The sequence below is a fragment of the Danio rerio genome, chromosome 23 (assembly GCF_049306965.1).
Source record: "Danio rerio strain Tuebingen ecotype United States chromosome 23, GRCz12tu, whole genome shotgun sequence".
In the NCBI taxonomy this organism is placed as follows: domain Eukaryota; kingdom Metazoa; phylum Chordata; class Actinopteri; order Cypriniformes; family Danionidae; genus Danio; species Danio rerio.
Window position 1 is genome coordinate 22,775,759 of NC_133198.1, and position 20,526 is coordinate 22,796,284.

The 20,526-nt window shown below is 35.9% G+C and overlaps 1 protein-coding gene across 7 annotated transcripts in view; it reads right to left on the reverse strand.

Annotated features, from left to right (window-relative positions):
• The window catches only part of atp2b3b (ATPase plasma membrane Ca2+ transporting 3b), a 116,194-nt gene that overhangs the window by 34,431 nt on the left and 61,237 nt on the right, over positions 1-20,526 (reverse strand). For 3 of the 7 annotated variants that reach the window (XM_009296741.5, XM_005162077.6, NM_001128242.1), the window contains 11 exon segments: positions 18,959-19,000; positions 15,444-15,608; positions 13,068-13,282; positions 12,649-12,891; positions 12,016-12,257; positions 10,249-10,483; positions 8,399-8,578; positions 8,184-8,271; positions 3,804-3,910; positions 3,373-3,564; positions 130-343 (listed from right to left, as the gene is read on the reverse strand). In XM_009296741.5, coding sequence (XP_009295016.1) covers positions 130-343; positions 3,373-3,564; positions 3,804-3,910; positions 8,184-8,271; positions 8,399-8,578; positions 10,249-10,483; positions 12,016-12,257; positions 12,649-12,891; positions 13,068-13,282; positions 15,444-15,608; positions 18,959-19,000 — 1,923 coding nt within the window. 7 annotated transcript variants of the gene reach the window in all.

The following is a 20,526-nucleotide window of genomic DNA, read 5'->3' on the forward strand; positions in this document are numbered from 1 at the left end:
ATAATGAAAGTAACATAGCTGCGACTGTAATGAAAAGTCTGAGGTGCCCATCATCCCATTATAAGTGTGATATTCATCATATAAATAATGCAAATCAACAAATATTGATCCCTGAACTCTCTGCCCTACCGACAAACAGCAGGGTGAAGATGATGACGAGCTGATAGACTCCATGACCCAGGATGTTCTTCATCATTGTAAGCGAGATGAGGGGGTTGTTTCGGCCGTAAGGTTTTCTAAGGAGAAGGGCTTCAGTGGGCGGCTCGGTGGCAAGAGCCAAAGACGCAAACGTGTCCATGATCAGATTGACCCACAACATCTGCACTGCTTTTAGTGGAGAGTCCTGCAAACACACACAGATTACATACAGATGAAAGTACACTCTTAAAATGAAAGCAGTTCCAGGACTTTCCAGCAGAGGGCTCAGTGACCGGTTTAATCACCTCTGTCGTTTGCTGTGAGCTTGAGAGGTGCAATGCAGTCAGTTTTCTCCTAACCTGCATGACACATAGTTATCAGAGATCTGGAGTGGCTGCTTCACACTTACCGCAACACTACACGCTAAGACAATTGACACTGACTCAAGAATTAGATTTAGCAGGACACAAAATTTTAAGGCGATAGTTCAAATTCGATAAAGATTTGATAAAATACTTACCCTTATGCAGTAAATAAAAGTAATGTTGTAAATAACGTTGCATAGACATTTTATGTATTGTCAAGAGCCACAGGTATTCACATGTTTCTTGACTCTATGTTTGTTTTTACTCTAAATAGGGTTGGTAAAAATTAAAGGTCACCTACATGTCGGAAGACCTGAGGGTGAGTAAATTAAAAGCAAATTTTCATTTTTGGGTCATTTTTGAAACGTGACATTTATGACAATTATGACTCACTAACTTGCTTTCTTTCCCTTATTATTATTATTATTTTTAAATCAACATTGAAAATTTGGCATAAAATATTGTAATTATCATAAATTAAGCTTGAACTGCTACAGAACCCTAAAGAAGTGATGCAGGTGAACTAATAAAGCATTATTCCAGATTTAATGCAACATCGGAACTAGGGCTGCACAATATTTTAATTCTGCATTGATATCGCAGTGTGCGCATTCACAATAATCACATCGTAAAGATATGTAATGTCCAGTCTGAATTATGGTTGACCAGGACCCAAAGAATTGTATTTAATCACTGTTATTATATGGAATTTATATGATTTATGTAAAAAAAAACATTTCTTACTTAGATTTTTTTTTCTTGTTTCTAGTCCAAATATCTACATTTCAAAGCGAAAACGAGATTATTTCACTTACTCCACTGGCAGACAAATTCCTAATAAAAAAGTACCAAAAAAAAAGTATCACCTATTTCTTCTGACAGTAAAAATTAAACAATATTTTTTCTTGGTCTAAGAATGTCTTTGATATTTAGACTAGAAACGAGACAACAAAGTAAGAAAAGCATTTCTTATGCATTGTGGTTGTTCAATTTCTCTACCTGAATGCTGTTAGACTCCCCAGAAAACCATCTAATAGTGCTATTCAATCTTTTGCAACTGTATTCATCACAATATTTATCGCAGAAAAATAGAATATCACAACATCAGATTTTTCCAATATCGTGCAGCCCTAATCGGAACCATCTACATAATTTTAACCTCCTTTTGATAATATAATTAAAAATCTGAGTTATCGTGAGGTACTACCGTAAACATAATTATTAAGTTATATAAAATTTTACAATTTCATTGCCAGAAAAAAATAGATCTCTAAAAATCTAAAATAACTATATGATGACAAGAAAAGCATTTAACTGAAAATAATAATCCAAGTCCTTAAACTAATGTAAACTTCACATTTCTACATTTTTAATCCTACAAAGGTTATTCTCATTGTTTGTGCATCGCTGAACAATTGACTGTGACCTCAGTTTTATATTTTTTTTAAAGAAAATTAGGGACACTTAACATTTTTTCTAGTAATCAACATTTTACCTCAAATGAAACTGATTGAGGTAAAAGGGATAGTTCACCCCCCCCCCCCCCCCCACACACACACACACAAAAAAAAAAAAACATTTTATCAATTACAGTACCTGACAAAAGTCTTGTCGTCAATCCCAATTGTAAAAGCAACAAATAATAAGTTGACTTCAAGTTGATCATTTAAAAAAGTGATCATTTGCATCCCAATCGTCACAAATACTGCTGAAGACCCATTGGGACCTGCATGCACCCAAGATTCTCACAGAAATCAGTCAAGTTGGGTGAAGGAAAAATCATGGGGATACATTTAGTATGGGGGCATGCGAGAGATCTGCAAAGTGGATGGCAACATCAACAGCCTGAGATATGAAGACATTTGTGCTGCCCATTACAATACAAACTACAGGAGGGGGCAATTCTTCAGCTGCATAGCACTCCTTCTCATACTTCAGCTTCACATCAAAGTTCCTGAAAGCAAAGAAAGTCAAGGTGCTCCAGGATTGGCTAGCCTAGCCACCAAACATGAACATTATTAAGCATGTCTGGAGTAAGATGAAGGAGGAGGCAATAATCCTCCTGAATAAATCCAAAGAATCTAGATAAACTCTGGGAGTCCTGCAAGATTGCTTTCTTTGCCATTCCAGATGACTTTATTAATAAGTTATTTGGGTCATTGCAGAGATGTTTAAATGCAGTTCTCCAAGCTCATGGGAGTCATACACAATATTAATTCTTTTTCCACTGCATCATGACTTTACAGTATATTCTATACTGTTCATTATTTCTGCTAAGTGACAAGACTGTCGTAGTTATAAATAACGAAAAATCAAGGGGGTAGGGGGGTGGAAAGCTGTAAACTGGTAAGTATTGATTGGTAAGTATTGACTTTCATAGTGTTTGATTTTTAATCTTAGGATGTTAATGATTTTTATACTATGGATGTCAATCGTTAAATTTGTTTACAGGTTTCTTTAAAGTATCATTTTAAACACTTAACAAAGAACTTTATAAAGGCTTGGAACCACTTGAGGGAGAGTAAATACTAAATAAATTTTCATTTTTAAGTAATCTATCTCTTTAAACTTTGTGTAAGTGCCTGCTGTTAACTAAAACTAACTATTAATACGTGTAATAAGACTGAAATAAAGCCAATTATAAATAGTACATAAAACTTTAAAAAAACCTGAAATAAATATAGGTACTAATAGGTACTACATTAAAAACTAAAAAGTTTTTAAAAAATCTATAAGAAAATCAAATGAATAGCTAATACACATGGTTAAAAATGCTACAATAAGCACAATACTAAAATAATACTAAAGTCTCACTGCTCTGAGTGTGTGTATATGTGTGTGTGTGTGTGTGTGTGTGTGTGTGTGTTACCTGTGTAATGCAGGCCCCGGTGAACGCTACGATGACGGCCACTACATTGACAGTAAGCTGAAACTGCAGAAACTTGGAGATGCTGTCATACACATTTCTCCCCCACATGACAGCCTTCACGATGCTGGAGAAGTTATCATCGGTCAGGATGATGTCAGAGGCTTCTTTCGCTACATCAGTGCCTGCTATACCCTGAAGACGGCAAGAGAGAACCAGATTCAGGCAATTCATGCATCAAAGTCAGATTCGTTGGAGAAAAGAGGCTTTTATTCATCAGAGATCTTACACCCTTGTTGGCTGAACATGATATAAGTGGAGCTTCTAATAAATCAATATTCATCTCTCATCATTACTCATCTCTTAACTACCTCTTGGGCGGAAGGACGAATATATGAATAGATTAGAGGGAAGTGTTTGTCAGATGTGCTTACCATAGCAAAGCCCACATCTGCCTTCTTGAGAGCCGGTCCGTCATTGGTCCCATCGCCGGTTACGGCCACCACCTGTCTCTGCTCCAACACAGTGCTGTCAATGATGCCTACACAGCAACATCATCACCCAGCAAACAATTAGCAGCCAGCGCATAACCTTGACCAGTCATTGAACTCAACCACTGTCACCACGCTATACATGAATACATCAGTCTGATATGTTTTGATTGCCTACAGCCTACTTGGAGTCAAATTTACATTGTAAATACACTAATGCAGCCAGTCAGTTGCATTGGACTGAATTGGATGCAAATTGGTGAAAATCATGTTGTGTACATAGATGGATACTAACTAAATTAATGTAATCTGGATTAAATAATCAGATATTAAAAATGCAGCATTTAAAATGAGATTTTAGTTTCAAAAAGTTATTTACTTTAGCAGTAATTTTAGTTTTATTATTAAAATTATTCACACAAGGGCATTACATTTTTCTTAACCTATTGAATTTCACAAATGTTTGTTTAGCCTTTTCTTTCTAAAAAAAATCTTGATTAGTACTGTTTAGCTTTAAATTTCACAATATAGAATGGCCATGATATTTAGCATGCAAAGTACACTCACTGGCCACTTTATTAGGTACACCTTACGAGTAGCGGGTTGGAACCCCTTATTGCCTTCACAACTGCCTCAATCTGTTGTGGGATAGATGCAGCAAGGTACTGGAAATATTCCTTAGAGATTTTGGTCCATATTGACATGATAGCATCACACAGTTGATACAGTAGATTTGTTGACTGTGCGAATCTCCCGTTCCACAACATCAAAGGTGCTCTATTGAATTTTCATCTGGTGACTGTGGAGGCCATTTGAGTACAGTGAACTCATTGCCATGGTCAAGAAACCAGTCTGAGATGATTCGCGCTTTGTGACATCATGCGTTATCCTGCTGGAAGTAGTCATCAGAAGATGGTCACACTGTGCTCATAATGGGATGGACATGGTCAGCAACAATACTCAGGTAGGCTATGGTGTTGACACGATACAGATTTGGTACTACTTGGCTCAAAGTGTGCCAAGAAAATATCCCCCACACCATTTAACCTTAATGCTGCCATGTGATTGGCTGATTAGAAAGTTGTGTTAACGGGCAGTAAAGCAGGTTTACCTAATAAAGTGGCCGATAAGTGTATATTGCTATCAGGTATATGAGCACCCCTCAATAACCATAATCTAACTAAAATCTGTTATTATAAGGCAAGGTATAAAATCATGTAGAGTTATTAGTTTTCCTTAATACAAATACATTACTGGAGATCTATATAAGTGATTTAAAAACCTTTTTTCCAGTAGACCCCTAATTAAAACCTTAATGACCCATTATCCACTACCGTACCCTACAGCTCTTTATTTATTTACTGTACAGTATATATTCACAATATGCTCATATTCACTTAATACTTGTAACATAAAACCTTTGCTCTAACTTCTAGATTGTTCTTAAAGTCTGTGTGAACCAGAAGTAGCTGAGACTTTTATTTCAGTAACTTGATGTACTTCCAACTGAGACAGAATATTGAGTTGGTAGGTGGGGGTTTATGTTACTGCATCAGTCTCTCACAGTAAGAGGGGCATGGTAAAGAACATTGTGGATGAAGCCGTCAAACTGACATCAATAGAGAAGGGCCATCACTCCAAATGCAAAAGTTAGATTTAGTACTTAGCATGGATTAATTGTTCGCTGAAAGAATATCAATGTGCAATAGCCAAATTAACATTATAAATTTAGATTTCACACAGACATCAAACATTCGGTGGTCTGAACAAAAACAATAGACCAGGGTTCACCAAACTTGTTCCTGGAGGGCCGGTGTCCAGCAGATTTTAGCTCCAACCCTAATCAAACACACCTGAACAAGCTAATCAATGTCTTAGTAGGTATACTTGAAACATCCAGGCAGGTGTGTTCGGGCAAGTTGGAGCTAAACCCTGCAGGGACACCGGCCCTCCAGGACTGAGATTGGTGACCCCTGCAATAGACCATCTGAATGAAAAAGTAAATCTGCTTTTAGATGGTGCTTTTAGAGTGTCAAAAACAGCTGTTTACCAAGCAAAGTTGAAAAACTCAATTATTTCTGTAGCGCTTTTGCACAATGTAGATTGTGTCAAAGCAACTTAACAAAGAAGTTCTAGTAAATAGTGTCAGTCCAGTTTTCAGAGTTGAAGTTCAGTTTAGTTTAAACTGAAATTTTACTGCTGAAAGTCAAAACCCTAAAGAGCAAATACATTAATGCGCAAAAAGGACTTTCATTAAAACTTTTTTTCCAAACACAATAGCTTCCTTCAGATATACATCCATCTATTTCTCTCAGCACCTCTCACTGACATATTACCACCATTTTATCACACAAAACAAAACCTATGCTATTCATCTGCGACTGCTAATTTAGTTTAATGCTGCATAGCATTTACTCTATATTTTTCTCCAGTCCACACTAATTAAATATGCTTTTAGCGATTATTAAAACTATAATATTATGAAACAATAATAATTTGGTTTATCAGATTGGTATCTGTTTAATTCCAAAACAACTGATTTAGATAATGTTTCTACTTACAATTTTCATTATGTAACTCATCTGTGATTTCAATGTAATCTACCCAGAAGATTATCAGACTCTGTAGATGTGTTTTATCAAACACACAACCTGAGAAAAAAGCCGATGCCTGTGAGATATTTAGCATTTCAAAGATCTGAACTTGTCTGTGACTCAGAGTCCTGCAGTGTGAAATGTGTTTTGACTGAAAATGACATCGTCAATAGCCTACAGCCAATGAGAAAGCATGATACAGGGCAAGGGAAAGTTCAGGGGGAGGAGTCAGAGACCTGCAGTAGCCATTATCTCTTTCATATTCTTCTTTTATCCCTCAAAACCAGTGCGCAAAATCTTGGATTTAGGGCACCATCTTCAACAGGAAGAATTTTAATCTCATGGGTAATTATGCAATTTCCTGTATTGCTATTGCGTGAGTTTGGTTGTGTAACAGATTGTAAATTAAGCAGAGATGCTGCTTTTCTTCCTATTGAAATGTGTATTATATGAGTGGGGTAAAGTAGGTTTGTACATTCAGACTTTCACCTACCTAAAATAATTTTAGAAAAGTATTCTTTGCAAACTCTAAATAGGGAAATTCTGTTAGCAGCCAATGACTATCAAAGCACACCATTGCTCACAGTCAATTGAATAGTGCTATTTAAGCTTTGAAGTCATACAAACATGGAATATTTAAAGTAGCATAGTAAACAATATAAGGATATAAGGTAATATAAGGATATTAGGTTTCATTTAGCCAACCACAGATCTAACAGCACATATCACTCACATTATGTTTTCCAACTAGATGTTATTAGCAAAAGCTATATATTTTTATTTGATTATACTTAAAAAAATAAGATTAAAATGTTTGAATACGCAAATATAAACCTAATTTTACCTCGATTTATATGTGACCCTCTGTCATTGATCCAATCCACCAAGTAGTAGGTACAAAATAACCACAAAATAATACCCCAAATGTGTATAGTGTAAAAAAAAACAATCTGGCAACTTTTAAACTATTTGCAGTTTTTGCATGACATCACATGTTCTGCAAAAACATTCCAAGCCAAAAACCTTTTAACAGAAATGTTTTTCTCATGATCTTAAGATGTCTACCAAGTGTTCGATCCAGATTGTGCACAGTTGGGTATATGCCGAAGCATGCTAATAGGACTTTTAATTTGCCAGTAACCTGGGTTAATCGTTTCCGGTGAATTGTATGCCAATGCAAAATCGGTGCGTTTAAGGTCTATTTTCTTTAAAAATCAGCCATCTCCACTGGTTGAGTGATATCTAATATAAAGTGGGTCTCAGATTGTAAAAGAAGCACTGCATTAAGTTACATTTTCTCCCGCCATGTCTTTATAATCTGAGCATTTATTTTACCCCAGTATATTCAATGGAGCTTCTGCGCTAGCCTGCCGATTCTGACGGGCGCGTGCGAGTAAACGGCTTTTTGTCTCGTTTTACGCTTCAGCAACTAAATGAATGCCAAAGTCTGTTTAACTGATTGTATTTGAATTGCAGTACAACATCGATGCTGTAAAAGGAATTGTATAAAATGGAAAAAAAAAACAGGTCACTGGAAGTTTATGAGTTTATGGGAAACACACTAGCTCGGCATATACCCCGTTGTAGGTAATACTAAAAATCGTACACATTTTGTATTAAAAATTGAAAAAAAATGATATTAACAAAGAATATATATGGTGCTGTAAAGTACAATTAGAAAAAGAAAGGCTATAAGATAAGATTAGAAAAGCTAGAAAGAGAACCTCACCTTTTACAAGAGTGTGTTTGTCAGTGGGGGACGAACGTGCAAGAACTCTGAGCTTGGGCCAAATCTTATCAATCCTCTCCTGCTCAATCTGTAACACAGCACACACACACACACACACACACACACACACACGTAAACAAAGCACGGACATCAATGATTCAGTTTAGTCTATATTGGTTCGGTGCTGAGATGTCTGTGATTTAATTTTCACAAACCTCTCCTTTCTCATTTCTGATTCTCCGGTTGAAGTCTTTACCCTCCAGGCACAGAAAGTCATCCCCAGGCTGAATGATGCCACACTTGGAAGCAATGGCTCGTGCCGTGTTGATGTTGTCACCGGTGACCATGCGCACAGTGATGCCTGCCCTCTGACACTTGCGAATGGCATCAGGGACCTGCAGGAGGAGAAGAGAAATGCTTTATTTTCAATGGTTAAGGGTAAAATGAAGTTTGAAGTACCCTTTAAAACGTTTTACTGCTGCCAACTCTTTGAACGTATATATATATATATATATATATATATATATATATATATATATATATATATATATATATATATATATATATATATATAGTGAATATGTATATATACAGTATGCTGCATGCAGTGTGGGTATCATTATTTACTAGTAACTAGTTACAGTTTTTAGGTATTTATTCATTGATAACGTAAAGTAAGGGATTACTAAACACCGTTGTGCTGCCCTGTATTATTATTATTAATAATATATTTTTTTATTCACATGTTTTGCAGACCAATCCAATTTTCTAAGGAAGATTAAATTTAATATATGTACATTCCTAAAAAACAATGAATTTGGTCAGAAATTAATTATTAAATTATTATATGAATTATGTGTCATTGCTTTGAAACATTTCTTTTTTTATCCATACAATGTTTATATTATTATTATCCTTTATTATAATAGTCTTTTCATCTGTATGTAATCTAAAGGTTTTTTTTATTAAAATGCTTAACTAATACATTTTTATATAGTTTAAAAGCCATGTTTCACTCAAATATGAAGAATTAAAAGGTTTTTATTTTCCTTTCAAAGTCAAAGTCAGTGTTATTATCAATCCAACCACATGTACAAGAATTGCAAATTGCGTCACTCTCAGACCCTAAGTGCATAATATTAATACAAAAAATTTAATTTTAAAAAGAAATAACAATAAATACAATTTCACACATAATATAATGAAATATACTTAAACATTGTAAATAATACAATTACACATGTGGGCACATGGCAAGGAGTGCTAACCAGAGTTATGCAGCAAAGTTTGGATCTGCCAATGTTGAGCAAAAATGTTGGACTATATGCGCGCTTAAGGGCAGATAAATGAGACAAAGACGTACAATAACACTGCAACATACAAGATAAAAACACATAAACACCATTTTGTCGAGAGAGAGACAGAGAGGCCGCAGCATGTGCACACACCGTCATTTTATTTACATTCTGGGATAAGATGTCTTTTGTCTGTGTTGTTGAGGTTTATAGGGATTTTAGTAGTGATTCAAGTACTTCAAATCCTTAGTGAGTAAACAAGTTACTTTTCAGACATAGTGATTAAAAGAATTAACCCAAATAACATTTTAAATTATATAATTAGTAGTTAAAAACTTTCTAAAGTAGCTTATCCAACACTGGCTGGATGCTTTCGACTAAGTAACAAAAAAAATCTTCAACAGAAGTGACAGCATCAAAAAAAAGAAAAAGAAAAAAAAGAAAACTGCATTAAAGAAATGATTTGGTGAATCTGTGAATACATTTGCACACTCTTCTATCTAGGACACTAGTCAAGTCATGTTTAATTATACATCGCCTTTCATTACACACTTGTTTAGCAATAGTCACATCTATGTACCTATTTCTTAATCGCCATGACCAATGGAATTTAAAGAAGTTTACCAGTTACAGACAAACTGGATCATTTGTTTTCGCAAGATGTTTCAAACTCCTAATCCAAAAATTCAAACAATCCTTGATTTGCCCTGCACTTGTTTGAAATGAGCTCACACCAGTATATCGGGGCCTTACACATTCTCATTACATACCTCTGGTCGAACAGGATCCTCAATCCCGACGACAGCAATGCAGGTCAGATCAGTGACAATTTCAGCTTCATTCTCCCACTCAGGCTCTGGGTCGCCAGGAAGATCACGATAACCGATGCAGATTGTTCGCAGGCCTTCGCATGCCATAGGCTCAATCACTTTCTTCACCATCTCATCCCGATCCCGTGGTCTAAAGTTTCGTGCTTCGCCATTGGTACCAAGTATGGAGGAACATCTATGGTACAAGTAGAAGCAGAGAAGTCTTAACATATATAAATATTTTAATGGGGGATATTGTAATAATACAAAGGTCAAAACACCCATGTGCCTCAAGTTACCAGTGAACAAATCTCATTGCACAACATCTCAAATTAAGTTTTAAGTTTTAGCTGCTCTAAAATGCCTGAGCCAAAGTCTCTTTTGTTGGCATTTTCATGTTTTGCAAATAGGACAGAAGAAATATGACAGAAAAGCTGGGCTACAGAGGGATCGGCAAAGGCAGGAATTGAATTTGCGTTTCTGTGAGTGCAGTCGTGCTAGATGTCTGTGTTTAGCCATAAGAGTGGATGCCCTAACTTGAGCCAAATTCTGTTGTCAAAATAATTAAGTTAATTTCAATAAGACGTCTGCCTCCATAGCCAATACTACACATCAGCAATTTTTACACTTGTAGCATCATGTACTAGTAGAGCTACAGTGGTTTCCCTGGTTAAAGCAAATTTTATCTCTGACCATTTGCACCAATTCCAAAGCAAGTTACATTTTTTAACACATGGGATGGCAATGCTGCTTTTCATACAAAATTGTTATACACTACCTGACATGTCGCCTATCCAAGTTTTTGGAACACAAATAATAACTTGACTTTTAGTTGATCATTTGGTATCAGAAGTGGCTTATATGAAGGACAAAGGCCTCTAGATTACACTTATTTTACTAAAATAAAATATGATCATGCTTTGATTTTTAATCATTTATAATCACGACAGTCTTGTCACTTAATGAAAATAATGTACAGAATAGAATATAAAGTCATGATGCAGTGGAAAACGAATTAATATTGTGTATGACTCCCATGAGCTTGGAGGACTGCATCCATACATCTCTGCAATGACTCAAATAACTCATTAATAAAGTCAAAGAAAGCGTTTTTGCAGGACTCCCAGTGTTCATCAAGATTATTTGGATTCATCTTCAATGCCTCCTCCATCATTTTACCCCAGACATGCTCAATAAAGTTCATGCCCGGTGACTAGGTTAGCCAATCCTAGAACACCTTGACCTTCTTTGCTTTCAGGAACTTTGATGTGGAGGCTGAAGTATGAGAAGGAGCGCTATCCTGCTGAAGAATTTGCCCTCTCTTGGGGTTTGTAATGTAATGGGCAGCACAAATGCCATGACCCCTCAAGCTTTTAATGTTGCCATCCACTCTGCAGATCTCTCGCACACACCATACTGAATGAAACCCCTAACCATGATTTTTCCTTCACGAAACTTGACTGATTTCTGTGAGAATCTTGGGTCCAATAGGCGTTCTGCAGTATTTGTGATAATTGGGTTCAGTTCAACAGATAATTCATCGGAAAAATCTAACTTTTTTCCAAATGATCAGCTAGAAATCCAGTTATTATTTGTTGCTCTTACAACTGGGACAGACGTCAAGCCTTTTGTCAGGTACTGTAGTGTACATAAAAATCCCAACTTTGGATTAAAACAGCTAAGGACAACCAGTCAGATAAACAACATCCTAGTTCTTGTCATACTTACTTTTTTAAAACGATCTCAGAGGCTCCTTTGCTGTAGAGTCGGAAGCTTCCATCCGGCATCTGCACCACAGTGCTCATGGACTTGCGTACTGAGTTGAAAGTGTAGACTTTGTAGAGCTTCTCCTCTGGGATCTGCTCTCTCACAGGGGCGTAGTCTCTCTTCAAGTCCAGTAGGAAACCCAGCAGACCACATTCGGTCTTATTACCAACTTGCTTGGGCAGACCACCTTCCACATCTGGTGGCTGAAAGAGAATTGAAATGACGTGTGAGACGCAGAGGAAAGAAAACTGAACTGGATCTATTTTTATTTGACAACCCTGTGCACTTTAAAAAAAAAAAATCCTAAACTGTTTCTGTTTCTACTGAAAACAAAAGAAGATGTTTCAAAGAATGTTGGTAAATAACCAGTTTATGAATGCCTAGTCTTGGACAGTTGGAACAAATGCAATGGGATTCAATGGTTTCTGTCAACTATTTGGTTATAGATATTCTTCAGAATATGTAATTATTTAAGAAGTAATAGATGATGATTTACAGTAGGTATTTGATTGAACTGTTCCTTTAAGAAACTTTTCAAAATAAGCTTGATTGTTTAGCTTTATTTTAAATCACATACATAATCCAGTGTCTCACCATGATCTTGGAGGTATAGGCGCAATTGATAGAAATGGCATTGACGATCATCTCAAGGGTGTTGGGGCTGATCTGGCTGGGGTCCGGGATCTCTCGGAAGTGCTGGTCGTTTATGTAAGACTGCACTACAGTCATGCGATTGGTGGTGAGGGTGCCAGTCTTGTCGGAGCAGATGGCAGTGGCATTGCCCATTGTCTCACAGGCATCCAAGTGACGCACAAGATTATTGTCCTTCATCATTTTCTAAATTAACAACAAACAAAAATTTGGATGATGAAAAGAGTGTTTACAAAAGCAAATCAAGCTAAAAATATTATATAATCTAAAAAAAAGTGTTTGTTTTCAAATGTGCTTATGTAATCTGTTAACAGTAATCTGTTATCTATCACGCACACAGTGCACTTGGGTCTCTGTCTTACCTTAACCGAATAGGCCAGAGAGATGGTAACAGCGAGGGGAAGACCCTCAGGCACAGCCACTACCAGCACAGTCACACCGATGATAAAGAATTTGACAAAATACTGCACGTAGATGGGCGTACACTCGGGCAACCAGGTCATGTTACCCACTACAAACGTGTCAATCACAAAGTACAGCACCAGGATGATAACTGTGATGGCTGACATCACAAGACCTACAATGGAAAACAACAAGCACAACAATATTTAGAATATTATTGCAGATAAATGTTTTGTCTGAATGCAGCTTTTGGATTCTTTAATGATGTGGCTAACATAGGCTGCGCAATCAATCTGCACACTATGATTAAAATTAATAAAAGTTATACATTTATTAAAGGTGACAAACCGTTTTTTGAAGGATCATTAAATTTTATTTATAAAATTATTTTTAATGACATCAGGTGGGATGGACAGGGTCAAACGTCTGCATGGTCACAGAGGACTTAGAGGCAGCCTTTTAAATTCTTCTTCTTATTATTATTAGTAGTAGTTATCTTACTAATATACAAACCTCCCCATAATCGTTATTAATATTACCATTATCAACATTAATAATTAACTCCTTACATTTATGTAACGCTTTTCAGGACACTCAAAACGCTTTACACATTTTTGGGGGAATCTCCTTATCCTCCACCCATGTGCAGCATCCACCTCGATGACGCGACGGCAGCCATATAGACTGCTTTAACGCGGCCGACGTTTTAAAGAGCGAAAGTGAGGCTGCGGTGGGAAGAAACTCGGATGTATCGCCTCATCGTCACATAGGAACGTTGTGTACCTGGCTGTTTATCTTATCAGCAAAAATAAAGTGACACAAATTTATCATTTCTCCGCCTTCTGAGTGACCCGAAGGTCTGTTCTGAATGGATAGTGAAAACAAAAAAAGGATATCAGACCACATTTTCTGCTAATTTAAGGGAAAAAGCCCTGGTTAGCTAACATTTTCTTTCCCAAACACACATTTTAGATGCCATATATCAAGCTCAAATTAACAAACTAATTCTTTCACTATATTAGACCTGTCATGATACTGAATTTCGGTACTCAAATTTATAAAGAAGTAAATTTTCTGCTAACCCATAATATTCACCAGCGCTCAACAGAAATGACTGTGATTGACTGTGAAGGTCATCAGTTCACCGTACTTCACCACTGTTTACCAAGTGCAAACACAGATGAGCAATCAACTGATCTTCATGGCTTTAAACCGCTCCAGAATCTGTGTATCACTGGTGAATGCTATGACAAATCAGTGGTGTTTATAAACGTGCTCGGCGACGCTTAAAGGTTAGCGGGAAATGGAAGTTTTTAAAATGTCAGTACCGGGACAACACTATTACAGACAAGACGACGGTGTGCTACAGAAGACTGCATTGTTTTATTGCACACTGGGTTACATAGGCTGAAACAGGGAAGCGTCGTCATGGTGTTTACCTGGTGCCATGAGCTGAAGTCTAGGACACTTGAGCTTATTACTCTTGAAGAGATTGTGATTTTGTTTGATGCCTAATATGCTTTTAATTGTTTAAATAAAACTTGTGATGAACTGAATGATATTAAAGTGATGTTTACACCATATCTGCACTTTGAAATCAGGACAACAGCTGGAGATTTGTAGTCCACAGCTAGTTGCTGCAATGTTTACAGTGCTGATCATATACTTCCGGTTTTCTTCCCACCACATCCTCGCTTTCGTGTTCTAAAATGGCGGCTGCGCAAAATAAGCATATTGCGCCATACCACAAACCACGCTGCTCGGTGAAGAGGAGACTTGAGAGTGATGAAGCCAATTATGATATGGGGATAGTTAAGAGGCCATGATGGACAGAGGCCATTGGGAAAATTTGGCCAGGATGCCGGGGTTTTTGACGGACATTCTGGGATTTTAAACGACCACACAGGGTCAGGACCTCAGTTTAACGTCTCATCCAAAAGATGGCACTCACTGAGGAGTATAAAGTCCCTTTCACTACACTGAGGCATAAGGACCCACACAGACTGCAGGTTAAGCGCCCCCTGCTGGCCTCACTTATACCACTTCCGTCAACAACCTAGCTTTCCCATGTGGTCTCCAATCCAAGTATTGACTGGGCACAGCCCTGCTTAGCTTCAGTGGGCAACCATGTGAGAGTTGCAGAGAGCTAGCTGCCATTAACATGCATCATCTCCACCATTTTCAAATCGCCATGGGTTTTCTTTTGAAAAAATAATGTGTGCTTCTTCTTCTTCTTATGATTCTGCCCTCTATTATTATATGTGTTACTATTTATGTTGTAATTAGCCTTTTCATATGACATCAGCTCATGATTGTCCACATGCAGTCCAACACACCTGCTTTGCCAATCTGTACAGCCAGTTTGGTGAGTTTGCCCTGCAGTACAGATTTCTCCTTCTTGGGCACGTTGGCTTTCTTCTTCTCTCTCTCCTCCACTTCTCCACCCTCCGCGCTCTTCAGGGGCTGCATCTCCATCGCAACGGCTCCATCCTGCTTTTTGGCTGGTGGACGGGACATGAGCTAGCGTCACTACATATGGACTGCAAATCTGTTGTGTCACAACTCAGAGGCATCTTGAACGACACTCATTCAAAGCTCTGAATACCTTCATGCCACACATCAGATATTTCCACAGTGGCGAGCACACACACACAAACACTGGACACAAGACAAAAGAAGGCACAACAAATGTGGACACACACAGCATAAACACTGACATCAGTTAAAGAGGGAACACACAGCATTGGCCCTCTCCAATTCTACTGAGCTTGCATTATTCAGAGAAATGTGTTTGGGTGCTTTCCTTCGATAGAAGAAAAACAATAAGCTACAGTGACAATGTACTACAGCGGAAACAATCATCATGTATGCACAGCAGAAAACTATTTGAATATTTCAAACACCTAAACATTGCAAAAACAAGATAGCATTACTAACAAATCTTTTCTGAAAAAACTAATAGTGACTTTACGCTTAGATAAAGAAAGCATCTGCCAATTTCTAGTAAAAAACAAAACAAGAAAGCAAAAATAACAATTTAATAAACAGTTAATTTTTTTCACTTTATAAGAGATAAAAAGCTACTTTTAAAGCAATTTTTTGCATGTTAAATTATATTGATTGATGTCAATACACTAAATGTTTATTTTAATGATGCTGAATGCAAACTATGTCCAGTTAACTTAATTTTTTTAGAACTTTATACAAAAGAAGTAAACGTCTGCCAATTTCAAAGCAAAAAACTAAACAAGAAAGCACAAAAAAGCATATATATATATATATATATATATATATATATATATATATATATATATATATATATATATAAATATATATATTGTTTTTCAGAGAATTAAAAAGCTACTTTTAAAGCAATTATCTTTTGTGCATGATAAACTATGATGCTTGATGTCCAGTCATCTTATTTTTTTAGAGTTTTATACAAAAGAAATTGATTCCAAGAAGCTTTATAGTTATAAACAGGATAATAACAGCATCAAAAATAAGGCAAATTCAATTTCTGCTGTAAAGATGTATAGTACCAGGACAATATAGTGTCATTAAGCAGCTCAACTCAGTTCAGTGTTGATTTAGTTTAGTTCAATAACAATATTGTAAGAGATTGACACTTATCCAGAACAAAAGAAAGAAAGAAAGAAAGAAAATTTGCAATTATTTAAATAATTATTAATAATTGATGATAATTAATTAATTTTTTAAATAACAATAAAACATTCCTGCTTCTAGAATGCAGTTAAAATGTATTGTAATTCAAAGTATGGTAGGCAAAGATTTACTGTGTATTGTTTGTTTTTTACATTTTTTATATGTCACTCCCACAAAATGTTGTTTTCTTGATATCATGGATCGCAAATGAACTGATTTTAACAGTCCAACAAGCAAGACATTGGATGAGTGAGTTATATTTCAGACACAATGCTTAATTGCAAAAATGGCTCCTTGTGTTTGTGTGAATGAGAATGGGTGGGTGTTTCCCATTGACGGGTTGCAGCTGAAAGGGAATCCACTGTGTAAAACATATGCTGGATAAGTTGGCGGTTCATTTCGCGGTGGTGACCCCGGATTAATAAAGGGACTAAGCCGAAAAGAAAATGAATGAATGATGTACGTATTTGAATTTCATTACAGGCCCTTGATCTCTGCTCTGATGACTTTTAATATTAAAAAAGTTTAATAAAGTGACTTTTAATGACATTTCAAGTAGCTTGAAACAATACATTGTCTGGATTGGTAATGCACTCTCAGAAAAAAAGGTACACGGTGGTACAAATAATGTTCCTTAAGGAACAGTTTTGTACCTTTGGAAAATGCCTCTTATAATGCTTTTATGTATCTTTTATGGAACAATTAAAATGAAGATACACAATTGTCCCCTTAAAAAGGTACATAAGTGTTGGACAAATTATTTTTTTGCAATATCTATGAAAATAAATATTACTGGAAAGGGAATTACTGGAATTGTTAAGTTCCATGATTCAATACAACTGGTAAAACAGATCTAAAGGTATTGTAAACTAAAGATTTAAGGCATTTTTAATAATCATTTGGTAAGCATTTTCTAATAAATACAGTTAAGTTATTGATATCTGCACGTTTGCTTTCTGCTACACATGTGGAGCTGGCAGAAGTCTTGCATATGCAAAGTGTTCATGCAGACATTTTAGTATTGTAAAATCAATCAAATATTGTGCATATCTCGTTACAACACATTTGTATAACTCTATTTCTATTTTAAAATTAAGTAAAAGAAGTTAACTTTCAAGTGATTACAAAAGTATTGTGTAAAGAATAGAGAAAGAAATGTTTTATATTGTACATGGGAGAATGCATTTCTGTAACATTTTTGTGAAGTGTTGTGAAATGTTTTGCAAAAAATAGATCTTTTGATTCATGTTAACATATTTTTTATTCTTTATTTTAAATGAAAAAGGTACACAAAAAGAAACTTAAAAAAACATTGTTTAATAAATGTACGTATTTAATCTTTATATTTACTGAAATTTAAGCATTTTGGATATAGTAAAAAGCCTTTAAATAGTTCTTGAAGGAACACATTTGACACTGTTAAGGTACAAAGTGTCTTGTAGTGGTACCTACATGGATCAGATTTGTACCTTAAGGTACAATATAGTACTGTATCTGCAGGTTTTGAAAACCAAAGGTACATTTTGGTTTCCCATTATACAAATCATGTCCCTAAAGGTACAAACTGCAAAGGTACAGTTCTGTTCCCTAAGGTACTGCCCCAGTGACAAGGATTTGTACAACATTGAACCAACATTGTCTTCTTTTGTACAGCATTGTACCATTTTTTTCTGAGTGTGTAAATTATGCTACAAAACCCGTAAGTATATCTATATCTCTATATAGCATTTCTCATACAATACTTTAAATTTATATATGTATTAACCATTACAAATGTCAATAAAAAGTGATCAAGCACTGACAAAGACGAAATAAAAAATATTTATAATGAATATTTAAATGAACGATTCCTCAAATCGAACATTAAGACAGTGGTTTTAGAATGAACCTGAATTTGACACCTCTGGCTTATATATTTGTACCGTAAAACAAGACAAAAAACAATGTAAAAAATATAAATGCATTTTTTTTTTACATCTCACCATTAAACAATCCTAGCACAAAGAGTGTGTTTCCACCTCTTTAATATGTGTCTGTGTGCATACATGGTATTAACGCTCATATTTCTCGTTGCTATCCTCATATAGCAACAGCGTGGATGAGGAGCCCACAAAAATCTTCCACAACAAGAAAATAATTAACCCCTCATTCTCTCCATTCATCTACTCCACTGTCCCTGCGGTACCTTTATTCTGATTGGTCTCCACAGCTGCTTCTGGCTGCTTGCCTGTGATACAGAAAGAGACAGAGAGAGAGAGAGAGAGAGAGAGAGAGAGAGAGAGAGAGAGAGAGAGAGAGAGAGAGTGAGAAAGAAAGAGAAAGATAGAGATAGAGAGAGATAGAGTGGGAACAAGAGAATAAAAAGCGACAGACAGAGACTGAATGAGAGACAGAGCACACTGTGTTCTTGAGTGGGAAAATGAAAGTGCGCACACAACTACAGACACAGACGTACGAACACAAACTCACGGCACACACACACTGAACTGTGCTCTTAAACGGTCACATGATCAACCTGTGAGTAAATACACAATTGTGAGCTCGTCAGTCTGAACGCAGACTGAGATGTTGAAGGTGTTCAATCCTCCAACATCAGCGCTGTGATGTACATACCATTGGTGATGCCGCTTGCTTTGGCTGTGGCTGTGGGAGAGTAACTACTGTCCTCTGAACGGAGAGTGAAACAAAGGGATAATGCAGGTGTGGAGGAGGGGGATTGTGGGAAATTGTTAGGATTGGGTGGTGGTAGAAGTAAGAAAGAAAGAGAAATCAATGACTGTCATGTGGTGTTAAGGGGAACTGGTGAAAAAAAAAATGCTTGCGAGTAGTTGAATGGTGTCAGTGCTCTAGTTCATTTAGTCAATTAGCAATCTAGTTCATGTAGTGGGACTCATTTTAAGGAAAGATTTATGGGATGTACTGGTAATTGGCTAAATGTTCAGTTTCATGCAGGCTCAAAAGCATTTGAAGGTCTTAAATTGTTTATAGAGAGAATGGCGTCTTATTAGCATTTGAAATTAGTTCATTAAAAAATGATAATTAAAAATCTCATAGTACGGTGCCGATGGCCTAGTGGACACTGTGATAAAATATAACGCCAATGCGCGTCAGGCATTCAAATTTGTAGTTTTATCTTAATAAAGGCTAAAAACACCAAATAAATTTTTTAAAATGTAAAAATAAATGCAAATATTTTGTACCAATATAGTATTAAATTAAAGCACACAACTAAAGTGAATTTGCTCTAATTGATATAAATAATATATATACTGTACATACTACCGTTGGGGTCAGTAGGATTAAAAATGTTTTAAAATAAGCTTCTCCTGCTCACCAAGGCTGCATTTATTTCATCAAAAATACAGTACAAACAGTACAATTGTGAAATGTTATTACACTATAAAATAAGTAGTTTATAGTTTAATTTATTATTTTTTCCAGTGATTTTAAAGTTTATTTTCAGCGTCATTACTCCAGTCTTCAGTCACACGATTCTTCAGAAATCACTCTAATATTAATTATTAACTATTATTATTATTAATGATAGTAATAAAAGCAATAATGACTGAAGTTATAATTCATTTTGAAACATACAATAAGAAAGCAGTTATGTAAAATGTTAATAAATATTTAACAATGATTTTTTTTTTACATTTAATAAATGCCACCTTGATGAACAGAATAATATTATAACAATAATGTTCTTAAAAAAAGAAGAAAAAAAACTGACTCCAAACTTTCAACCTGTAGTGT